At 49.2% G+C, this 12,600-nt stretch overlaps 1 protein-coding gene across 1 annotated transcript in view; it reads left to right on the top strand.

The window, feature by feature from the left end:
- PTPN4 (protein tyrosine phosphatase non-receptor type 4) overlaps positions 1-12,600 on the top strand; it is a 1,253,225-nt gene that overhangs the window by 741,154 nt on the left and 499,471 nt on the right. The window contains exon 20 of the mRNA XM_078682081.1: positions 9,082-9,248. Coding sequence (XP_078538207.1) covers positions 9,082-9,248 — 167 coding nt within the window. The remainder of the gene's footprint in view (positions 1-9,081; positions 9,249-12,600) is intronic.

Genomic DNA, 12,600 nt, shown 5'->3' with positions numbered 1-12,600 from the left:
GTAGTAGATAAGACGGGGCAACATCACCATCTTGGAAATTGCCACTCTGCCAGGTATGGAGAGCGGCAATGTAAGCCAAAATTGAACTTGTGACTTCAGTGCTCTAATGGCCCTCCCCAGGTTGCCGTCTATCATCATGCTCGCCTCTCTATATATCTGTATTCCCAGGTAACGGAAGGTGGTTTCCGCCATCTGGAATTCATGTGGGGCAAAAGACAGGGGGGTCGAATCACCCGCAGCTACAAAGGCGAATCCGTAGGACTTAGACTCGCTGATGGTGAGGCCAGATATTTCTCGAAAATCCTCAAAAACCTGGGAGACTTGGCCCAGCTCACCCCTCAAATCTCGGAGATATAATATGATATCATCCGCGTACGCAGAGACAATGTGGTCCGTACCATGCCGCCGTATACCGTAACGGGGGGCTAGCAGCCTAAGTCTGCAGAGCAATGGCTCGAGGGCAAGAACGAAGAGGAGAGGGGAAAGTGGGCAGCCCTGCCTGGTGCCTCTGGCAATGGCCATGGGGCCCGAGATTTGGTTGGAAGTACGTACCCTCGCCGTGGGGATTGTGTATAATAATCTGACCCAAGCGAGGAATTCCGGCGGGATCCCATATTTTGATAATGTGGCAAACATATAGTCCCATCTCAAGGAATCAAAAGCCTGTTTTAAGTCCAGAGAGATGCACCCTTCGGAGCCCACACCCTCATCGCTCCCAAGCATGAGCTGGGCCAATCGCCGAAGGTTCATGGCCGTATTACGACCTGTGACAAAGCCGCATTGATCCTGGTGGACCAAATGTGGCACGTATTGTACGAGTCTTGATGCCAGTATCTTGCTCAAAATTTTTGAGTCAGTATTAAGAAGGGACAGGGGTCTGTAATCGGCCAACTGCAAACCTTCTTTGGCCGGTTTCAAGAGGGACGTAATCAGAGCTTGCATGGTTGATTGTGGTAGAGAGGCTGTGCGTAGAGCTTCCAGATAAACAATGTGTAGTCGCGGGGCCAGGAGGTCCATGTAAGTGGCGTAGAAGTCGGTTGGCAGGCCATCCGTTCCAGGGGCCTTACCCTTAGGGAGGGTTCTGATTGCCTGTCTGATTTCTGCCAATGTAATGGCACGCTTTAAGTCTTTATTCTGATCTGCAGTAAGCTGCGGGAGAACCAGTTCCGCCATGAAGGTCACTAATGCGGGTTCGGACAGGGGTAGTGGGGGGCCATATAGCGCGGTATAGTAGTCCTTAAATGCTGTATTAATCCCTACTTGGGTGGTAGCCAGCTGGCCAGAGTGGTCCAAAATCCGCAGAATGGGTTGGCTGATCGGGGAGTCCCGCAGGATGCGGGCAAGGAGGGGGCCGGCCCGATCGGCCTGTGTGTGCTGCCTATTCGTGAATTCCCTAAAGTCAATAACTCGCAGCTCCTCCAGCAGCTCTGCATGTCTAATACGTGCCTCCTGCAGCGGCGGAAAGGGAGCGTTGGTACCCGCTGCCTCGTTCACTAAGGATGCAAGCGAGCCCTCCACCTCCTGAAGCTGGCCAAGTACCTCCCGCTTCCTTCCCACCCTAGTAGTCATAGCAGCCCCCCTCAGACATACTTTGAAAGTGTCCCATTCTACCTGCCGGGAGCTAGCCGTGCCCGCATTCGTGGAGAAGTAGGCATCGATAGTGTCGGAGAGGGAGGACCGGAAAACCGAGTCCTCTAGGAGTTCAGGGTTTAGCCGCCAGGTCGGTATGGGGGCTAGCCTCCTACCCCACTGCCATGTAATTTCCACGGGGCTATGGTCCGAGAACGTTTTCCCCATGTGTTGTGTTTGGACAATCAATGCAGTAAGGGACCTTGAGCAGAAAATATGATCGATTCTGGTGTGAAGCTGGTGGGGAGGGGAGAAAAAGGTGTATTCCCTGTCCATGGGGTGAATGCTACGCCACACATCCGCCAAGTTCCAACCCTCAGCCCAACTCGCAAGCGCAGCAGCCTGTTTCTTGCTCTCAGTAGCCAGTAAGGGGGGGTGTGACCTATCCAGCAGAACATCAAGTACAGCATTAAAATCTCCCCCTATTACCCAGCGAAGGTCAGCCCAGTCTGCAAGTACCCCGTTGACACTGGACAGAAATTCCAACTGGTTCGTATTAGGCGAGTACATGCATCCCAGAACAACTTCCTCCCCATCCAACAGACCCCTCACAAACACATAGCGACCCTCCTTATCAACCCGTTGCTCCAACAACTGGAAAGGAAGAGACCCACGCATCCAAATTGCCGCCCCCCTTGAGAATGCGGAATATGAGGTGGCATAGAGCTGTCCTCTCCACTTCTTGCGCAATTTCACCGCTTCAGCAGCGTTCAAATGTGTCTCTTGTAAGCAGGCAATTTGTGTCCCCCTCCGGTTGAGTTGTGCAAGGATTCTATGACGTTTATGCACTGATCCCAAGCCACGAACATTCCAGGTGTACAAGTGGTAATTGTTAAGAGGTCCCATTCCCATCTGTGCGGTGTGGCAAGGTGTAACAACTGGGCGACCCCATATGTCCTGCTGTGCTAAAATAGAAGAGTGTCTCGCAACCAATAAACCCCCAAACAAAAAGGTCCCTGAGCCTACGTACCCAGGAGCCAAACCATGGTGTCCAACGTGGGCACAACACAGTCAAGTACGTGTGCATACCGGGGGGTGGTGGACCTCCGACGGTTGGCACTGAACTGTCTGCGTGGACGTGAGAGCCCACAATATGATAGATCCCTGCACATTCAACCCACCATATGTGAGGGAGGGGATTTGACATACGTTACCACTTGGAGAGAAGTAATCGTGTCGTGGCTCAGAACTCCGCTGCCATCTGTGCCGCGACCTTCGGGAAAAGTTGCAGGCTGTCAACTGAACCAGACACCTCAGTATGAGTGTCAGTGGTAACGGTGAGTCTGTCTCCGGTTGCTCCCGCGTCGTGGGCAGCCAGGGCCGCCTCAGTGAGACGCTGATGTGTGGATGATGACGTGTGGTCCGTCGCCTGGTGTCCGAGAGTATGCGCCGCCCCCGATGCTCCATGAGATGAGTGATGCCCAGGGCTGTGAGTGTCGTTCCGCCGGCCTGGCGAGCCCCTACTGGCGTTGCTGCGGTGGTCTGTGAATTGGTCCTGCGACGTCGGCGGAGTCAGGGCGACCTCCATCCATTCAGATGCTTCCTCAGGCGAGTCAAAAAAGTGGGACTTGTTGTTATGCAGGATTTTTAGCCGAGCAGGGAACAAAAGGGCATATTTCATGTTCCTGTCACGCAGTCTGCGCTTCACCCCCATGAAGGTGGACCTGGCTCGCTGCACAGTGGGCGTGAAATCAGGGTAGACCGAGATGGTCTTGTCCTCGAAGCGTATCGGCGCTTCCTCCCTGGCCGCCCGGAGGACAGTGTCACGATCTTTGAAATGGAGGAGACGAGCGATCAGTGGGCGCGGGGGTGCCCCAGATAGTGGGGGCCGTGATGGCATCCTATGCGCCCTCTCTACACTGTAGAGAGCGGTGAGAGCTCTCTGGCCCACCAGCTTCCTAAGCCAATCCTCTACAAACTGTGTGGGGTCTCTCCCCTCGCTCCTCTCCGGAATGCCCAGGATGCGGACATTGTTGCGGCGGGCCCGTCCTTCCGCCTCGTCCACCCTTCCCCACAGCTGCTTCAGTTGCTTCTCCACATTTTCTAGTTTCGCGGAGTGTTCCGTTTGCTGTGGGATAATGTCGTCTAGCGCTATTTTCTGCTCCGCCACTCGATCCGCCAATTTGTTGTGGTCCGCTTTAAGTAAGGATAGGCCGGTCGCCATATTGTCTATGCGCAATTCTAGCGCTTCGCGCGTCGCGCGTATTTCATTCAGGATCAGATCTAGTTTGGCGTCTTGAGACCCCTTACCGGTCGGCGGGATGATGTCCATATTAGAGGAGGCCAGTGGGTCCTCTGAACTGGTGGACTGCATGTCCGTTCGGGTGCTCTGGTCCTGCCGTTTGCCCTTCGTCCTGCCCATAGACCTTGTCTGCAGGGTGGCGCTGTAGTAGAGGCAGCCGCCCGCCGCGTGCCCTCTGAATGTACGGCAGTTGTTATGGCCTGTCCACTTTGTACTGCAAAGAGGTAGATGCAGCGTATATCTCAGTGCTGGTAAGGGTGGTGTAGGATACCCAGATGAGGCGTCAATCAAGGATGAGTCGATGCGCCGCCTGTGCCTTGGTGAGGTTCGCGTAGATGGCAAGGGTGATGTGAATCAGTGCGCTTCAAAGTGAATGTATCGTGGCTGACGAGAGCGCAAAGATGTCTGGGCCGCAGCGCTGCATGAAGGCGCCAACGCGCGAGGCACACCACCTCTCCACGGTCCCCCACCTTCGTGTGCTGCCGGTCTCCAGTGTCCGCCACCCTGTTTCACGTGGCCTGATTGATCAGGGGTTCAAGAGTCACCACTTAGCCCCAACGTAGCGACAAGATGGCGCCAGAGTGTTGTTGATGCCAGCCAGGCCTGCTCCTTGACTCCGGTATCCCGTGCGGGACAATGCTGGTTTGCGGCGCCGGCTATGCCGTGTGTGTCGCCCTTCCTGAGTTCCCGGACCCAGTGGTGGCAGCGCCGGAGCCCCGCCGATCACTTTGGCGGGTTGAGGGGGACTGCACGGAGGCGCTCCCGCGTTTCGGTGGGGCTGCGCAGCAGCGCGGACAGCCCGTGCTTCATAAGCCGAGGGGGAGGGGGGCAACAGAGCCTTGGTAGGGGGTGTGGGCACCTTGTCTCACCCCGCGTCCCTGGTCGGCAAAGCGGCCGCAGCCCGATCCTGGGTCCCAATTGGACCGCGAAGGAGTATGGGGGTAGGCCGGCCAGGCCGATCACGCAAGTCCGGGGCTTCACTTAGTGCAGCAGGCCGCAGCAGGGTCCGTCGGCCGATCTTCCCACAGGAGCGGTTCCAGAAGGGCAACGTGGCACCGTTACACGCCGCTTGTCCCCGGAGACAATCTGGGTATGAATCAGGCGGGTTGTAGGCAGGGGATCATAGGATAATTTAGCTGGTGTTCAGGGCACAGGACGGAGCCGTCAAACTACACGTCCACCATCAACAGCTCCAGGCCACGCCCCCCCAGCCCCACCCTCTTCAACGTCTACGTGAGCCCCCTGGCGGCCATCGCACGACAACGCAACCTCAACATCATCTCCTACGCCGACGACACCCAGCTGATCCTCTCCCTCACCAACGACCCCGCCACCGCCAGAACCAACCTACACGAAGGAATGAAAGACGTAGCCGAGTGGATGATGAACAGCCGCCTGAAACTGAACTCAGACAAGACGGAAGTTCTCATCCTGGGCTCCTCGCCCTCCGCCTGGGACGACTCCTGGTGGCCCCCCGCCCTGGGCTGCGCACCCAAACCAACAGACCACGCACGCAACCTAGGATTCATCCTGGACTCCTCCCTCTCCATGACCAGACAAGTCAACGCCGTCTCCTCGTCTTGCTTCAACATCCTACGCATGCTACGTAAGATCTTCCGGTGGATCCCCACCGAGACCAGGAAGACGGTCACCCAGGCCCTCGTCACCAGCCAACTGGACTACGGCAACGCCCTCTACGCCGGAACCACCGCCAAGCTCCAGAAGAGACTCCAACGAATCCAGAACGCCTCAGCAAGACTCATCCTCGACATCCCCCGACACAGCCACATCTCCGGACACCTGAGAGACCTGCACTGGCTCCCGGTCAACAAGAGAATCACCTTCCGTCTCCTCGCCCACAAAGCCCTGCACAACCAAGGCCCAAGATACCTCAACAGCCGCCTCAACTTCTACACACCCACTCGCCAGCTTCGATCGACCAGCCTCGCCCTCGCCGCCGTCCCCCGCATCCGAAGAGCCACCACAGGAGGAAGGTCCTTCTCCTTCCTGGCCGCCAAGACCTGGAACTCCCTCTCGACCCACCTCCGCCTGACCCAAGACCACCTCGCCTTCAGGAAGCAGCTCAAGACCTGGCTGTTCGAGCAGTAGCAGACCCCCCTCCCCCAAGCGCCTTGAGACCCTCCGGGTGAATAGTGCGCTTTATAAATGTTGTTGATTGATTGATTGATTGAGGACGTTGGAGTCGTGCATCATTGGTGTATTTCTCAGAAATGAAAAAAGCACAAAGCATCCACTAGGTTTCTTGATCTGGGCTTTATTGTGACTAAGAGATTGATTACTCGTAAGTGGAAGTTCGAGGAGTCCCCTCCGTTGAAAGCTTGGTTCCTCTCCATGCTGAATTGGGTGAAGGCCGAAGCAGTCTCCCTGGTACGGGAGGATGTAATGTAATGTAATGTAATTGCCCATTTATACCGCGCAACAATCGCTCCAAGGAGCATCTCGGCGCCCCTGCAAAGTCACCCTAATAGCAGATGTTATATTAATGCTTGAATTGACCAGGGCCAGCATCGCACTAGAGCTCTGGCTGTTATGTCTGGGAGCTTGAAGATCCAGGTTTTTAGTTGTTTACGGAAGTCTTGTTCTTTGTCTAGCGCTCTAAGATGTGGGGGGAGAACATTCCATGCTTTTGCACCTAGTACCGCCAGGGATTTGCCCCCTCGAGTTTTAAGTCTAAACCCTGGAACGGTCAGTAGATTAGCATTAAGGGATCTTAATGCTCGGGTTGGGCAGTATCTTGTGAATTTCTTCCTCAAATATAGAGGGCCTAGGTCGTGGACAGCTCGAAAGGTGATTACATGCATTTTGTACAGGATCCTTTTAGTTATAGGCAACCAATGTAGTGTGTTAAGGGCTTTGGTTGCTGAGGATTTTCTCGGCCATTTTAAAACCAGCCTTGCTGCTGCATGCTGCACCATCTGGAGTTTGAGTGACCACTTTGTTAGTGCCAGCATACAGACTGTTGCAATAATCAATGCGTGATGTCACCAGTGCAACCGTAACAGTTTTCCTTGCCTCAAAGGGCAGCAGGTCAAAGAACTTCCTGAGCCCCTTTATCACCCCAAAACAGGTGCCTGCTACTTTTACACTGGGCTTGCGTAAAAGTCCTATCTCCACTGTAAAAGTCCTATCTCCACTGAATGGAATACTATGCTGTGTACGCTGCACGGGCTGCTGACGCCGGAGGGTCCATTAGATGTCTCCCTTCTAGATGGTTAGCGAGTTTGGCTCAAGTATACCTATGTCCTCATTGGTATGTTGATATGTTGACTAAACATCTGCCCACTTTACTGGCTGATCTTTACTCTTAGCAGTCCGATGGTGAACCCTTAGAGTATTTGAAAAGACCCTGTTCTATAACGCTGTGGGGGCTTGATCCCCCTCTCACCCTTTCTGTGGCTCTTTCTTCCCTTCCCTCCCCTTTCTCGATAAGATTTATTTTCCCCATGTTTGGTGTTTTCATATAGAAGTTTGAATCTATATATTGATTTGCGATATGGCAGAGTGAAGCCATACGAAACATGATTATGCAAATTGTTGCATGTTGCGGTTACGGTGCACCATGATGCAGTCGTTCAGATTCTATGTCGGAGTGAGGCAAAGCTATGGCTGAAGGGACATGCTAAATATTATTTTCCTATATTGTTTATGCATAATGATGTATCAAATCAACTCACTTGTTGTTCAATTATCGGATTGTATGGCTACCTATTGATTCTGTGTGGTGTTTTCCCTAATAATGTACAGCTTTGTATTCATGTATATCAAACAAAAACTAAAATTCTTAATAAACAGATCAAACAAAAATATGAGGAAGATTAAACAGACCCAGCACAAGTCATTGTTATCACCAGGAAAATGCTACACCCAGACCTCCTGAGTATGAACATCTATCGTCTAATCAGGAAACCACTTTGGGATGACCTACTATATCCGTGACACGGCAGGGTCTTTTGTTTAACCCTCTTCAACTTGCATCTCAATGCATGAAGATAGAGTGACTGCAATTGGTTGCATTTGACTTGCCGTCTAAGGTGGTACTTGTAATCTTCAATGCCAGACTCCCTTCCACCAAATCAATCTAAGTAGGGTGTTGGGACAAGTTTTTAACCTGCTGTGGTGCTCAAGGTCAAGAGAGTGGACATCCTTTTATTTGTTGTGTGTTTTGCCCTGCAAGGACTTTCAGAGGCCTTTCTACCTTTGTCAGACGAACCTACCGCCTAGTTCAAATCCATAATTATGATGCATTTTATGGAAGATTTGACACGCTTGTTCACTCCCAAAACATTTACGCCAGTGAGACCTTAAATTGATCTTGACATTCATTATCTATACACACTTTGAGCTTGCAGTGTCTCTTGACTCTGTAAAAGTGAGGTTGAGAGCTCATCAAACAGCAATAAAGCAAACGATCTCCTTTGACTCTTCGTGGGACCCTTAGGGCATTGCAGCGCCGACCCGATTAGGAGCAACCGCCCTACGAGCATGACATCCCTCTGAATGTGTGAGGATAATATGAAACGGTCTTGTTGACTGTCCCTCTCAATCTGTCCCACCTTGATAGAACTCTTCTTTTCCTTTGCTATCTAAAGATAGGAAAAGGAAAGAAGAGATCCCCCTTAGTTTATGTATTTTCGATACTATAATATTCATCTCTCACAGAGAGCTGTGACTCCTTTGACATAAACGTATTGTGGCGTTATGTTACTGTAATCATCATTGTGTTTTCACCTGTATTTAGAAATGTCATGCAATTGCCCCTCGTGCTTGAATGAGAGGGTGAGGGTGTGTGCATTCCTCCTTCACTGTTTACTATTTATTGTTCAATGCATGTCCTGCGCCTTAATGCAATGCTTGCTGCATTATTCATGAAACGCTGAAAAACCAAATAAAGATATAAAAAAAAAGTCCTTGCATATGATACCAGATATTTCCAGTAGTACTTCTGCCTTGGTGAAAATAGAATTCAATAATAGTTTTTGATTAAGAAAGATTAAAGGTCAGACCTAAAAAGGTCATACCTAATTTGATGGTAACTGAAAATGACTGACCTTAACCTCAAAACAAATATGGCACCACTCTGCTTGCAGGTGGCATAGACCTAAGTGAACCCTTGGTCTTTATCACGTAAGGTTCTTTTAATGTGTTCACTTCTGCTTGGATTAATCTTTTAAATTATTTTTATGTTTTAGCCGTATATGATGTGGTAGAAGAGAAGCTTGAGAATGAGCCTGATTTCCAGTACATCCCAGAAAAAATACCAGTGGATGGCGTCCATCTTGATGACAATGCCTTAAGGGAGTCTATGGTCCAACTAGCAGAAGGACTGCATAGTGGGGCTATTCTTGCTCAGTTTGACGTGAGTTTCTATTTTAATTTGAGCGTTGGTATCCATTAATAGAGTTTAGGGTTGCATGTGACCCTTAGTAGTTTCTAACGTCACGTTAGGGAGCTGCTGCAATAAGGTTTTTTTTAACTTATGGACTATCACTAATTTTTTCTTTTCTTAAGAATTCTGTGTCATTGTTCATAGTAACCTTCGTTTTGTGCTGTAGATGGATTTCTTCACATTGCATAGTTGAAATGAAATAATGATGTTCACAGTTAAAATTGTGTTTCTGGTGGATACTTCTGACTGCAGATTCCTCATCTTGTGAATAATCCTTCGGCATCGGGCTGAATCTGGCAAACTAAAAACAGTACTCCTGCATATGGTTAGGTGTTGGTGTTTGGCTCTGGGTGATATAGGTCTGCTCCAGAAGTGACAACAGTGCTGCAGGTAGGCGCCACTCATGCTCGCTTACATATGTTACTTTCTTTCTCTGCCTTCAGATGCTGATCCAGAGCTCTACTCTTTGGTCTATGACAAGATTTCCTTAACTTTCTTTTCTAGAAATTGTAAAAGTGTGCAACGGAAATGTCCCTTTCTAAAATGACAGGGTTTAAACTTTGTTGGGACGGTTGGACACAGATGTCTGACAGATCCTCCACCAGTATGTCTTTGGTGCTTGGGATCAAAACGGACTTCAGGACCTGTGGTGATGGCACCCAGATGAGCCCAAAGGCTTGAAGGGCTTGCAAAGCTCTACATCACTAAATGCTGCAAGACTCCATGCCTTGACTGGTCGAGATAAAAAGGAGTGCCCTGTTCCCTCTCCCACAGCAGATCTTTTTCACTGTAGAAATATTTGGGTAAGTCCAAGAAAAAAATCAAGAAATCCAATCAGGAGTTGGCCTCTTCTTGCTACTCTCGGTCTTTAGGGAAGGTGCAAGGCAGTCACTGTGCCACCTGGTCTCGCCCCTGAACCCCTGAGGAGTGGATCCTGGTCCCAAAGTACCCCAAATTACCAGGTTAGTCTGCTACTTTGCAGCTAGTAGAGGTTTTCCTCTGGTTTGCCTTCAGGCCCCAAGGATCCGCAGTGGCCTCTAGTTGGTCATCTGGTAGGTAGATTGCCCTTGGTGAAGACTGTTCCTCTTGTGTTGTATTTCTATCTAGGACCCTAATTCAATATTCCTAATTTATGCCCTTGTATGGCTATAATAAATAATATCCTTATAAAGGCATAAGAATCATATCCATATTTAGTCGTAGCCCATGCAGTCCAAATTGAGCAAGGCTACCTCCCCAGACTCCTAGAGAGTACAACGCGTTCTTTAAACAAAACAAACCTCCAGCAACCTGGGAAATCCCCATGCTTCTGTTTTGATTTGTCCTAGAACTCCTGTGAGCACTGAAAGAACGGCCAGTTCTTAGTGACATCTTTATTGACGTCTTATGTCCAACCTTACGTCAAACCCGGCACCTCTCGGGTATAAATATACCAACGTTGCCTTAAGCAAACACACGGTGGTTTGGAGCAGAGCTGCTATCTACTTGCCCGAGAACCCAGTGATGCGAGAGCCCACGGCCGCCCCTCCCTTTTGACGCACTGAGAAAGACGCTGTCTTTTTCTCCAGCCGAGAAAATCCAGCTCCGGTGTTTCCAGCCGCCCTTGAGGGTTGCTGGGATATTGAGTCCTGCGAGAGAGATACCAGACCTCCTACATTCTATTACCCAGGTACGGATCTGACTAAACCTTTAAAGAGAATTCTTGATTCAGATTCTTGGCAAAACCAACTTAACTTAAACTGCTACTTACTTACTCCTTCCCACGTATTAGGCTTAGGTCAGGTACACCGGTGTAGGCGTATTTAGAAGCACCAGTTGAGTACGTTAGTCAATGTATTTATGTATGTATATATTTTATCTATTTTAAAGTATCATATGGCTAAGAAACCATATCAATGCTTTTACAGTATTATTTTATAATACTCCTTTTACTGTACGCACTTTACTTTATACTAAGTATTGCAATTGTGGCAATTAATTTCTCTTGCATGAGAAAGAAGACTGCTCAATAAATAACACCTTTTATTGAAAACGCCCGTCTCTCTATTTCTCTGCACTCTGGTGAAACTAAGTACGCACGATTGACTGAGTGAAATAACTGTCTATTGTTTTCACACGACTCTAGAGATACACTCTTATTCTGAGGGAGCAAAGTTGTCATGTTTTATGGTTGTCAGAAGCTAATCCCTTCTTGTCTATCCAGGGAAGTTAAACTCCTTGTTTATTCGAGAAAGTTTCTAGTGACCTCTGAGCTTGCTGGCAAAACTAATTAAGTCTAATATAGTCAGTAGAGACTTAGTCGACCTCAGTCCTACGTCTGCACTGCTGTTTATATTATTCCAATGCGCAGAGCCTATTGGGAATATAGGAACTACACTACATGCGCCCAACGTTTGGTAAGGCGATAATCTAACGCAAGACATTAGAGTAACTCAGTCGTGCTTTTTCACACAGACCCCTTTTTCCCGTAAATACTCCAAAAGACGTCTGGAGTGGGTAAAAGGTTAATATCCGCCGGAACTTAGTAGGATGAGAATCCTATGTATTAGTTTTTGGTTTAGTCAACGTTGAAGGATACAGTGTTCCAAAATATTGTGCACCTAATATTTGTTTTCCTTGAAACTTGATCTGCAACAAAAAGCTTTCTGTTAGTAAAAATGACGGAAAGTGAAGACGAAAGGGAGGCAGCTAGAATAGCAGCTCAACTCCTAGCAGTTGACACAGGTCTCCAAGAAAATGACCCAAATGCTATAATCATTCCGGTAAATGTAAGAAAAACTACAACTCTTAAACTTATAGAAAATGGACTAACACCAAGAGGTGGTACAGTCATATTCGTGGTAGAGGCCCATGAATATCGGCAGACAGAGGTATTCTACTCATGGATAAACTTTCCAGCAGCAAACGCTGTAACGCACGAATTCCACTATTACAAAATAGAGGAACCTCCGGATGAATATACTCCTTTCGAGGATGTTGAAATCCCACTAAATTACCAAGAGCACCTGCTCTGGTTTAAAGGCGCCCTAAAACATCAAAATCACATCACCAGGCTCGGTCCACTAGGTAGACCAGGAGCGACGTGGCCGGTTCTAGCCAGCTACACACCACATCCAGACATTGATAAAATGTCAGACCGAGAGCTCTTGGCTCAACTAAAACTGTTAAATTAAATACACAGACAATTGGTCCAATATGTCATGAGGACTTCAACAGTCCAACCGGCAATAAAAATTCCAGAAACCATCGCTCACCAGGGGAACACAAATAAAATCACACCACAAAATATCCAATCAGCCATTGGCAAAGTACCTACAAAACC

This window comes from Lissotriton helveticus, chromosome 3_1, assembly GCF_964261635.1.
Source record: "Lissotriton helveticus chromosome 3_1, aLisHel1.1, whole genome shotgun sequence".
NCBI lineage: Eukaryota > Metazoa > Chordata > Amphibia > Caudata > Salamandridae > Lissotriton > Lissotriton helveticus.
The sequence above is the reverse complement of the archived record's forward strand: the minus strand, read 5'-3'. Positions and strand labels throughout refer to the sequence as shown.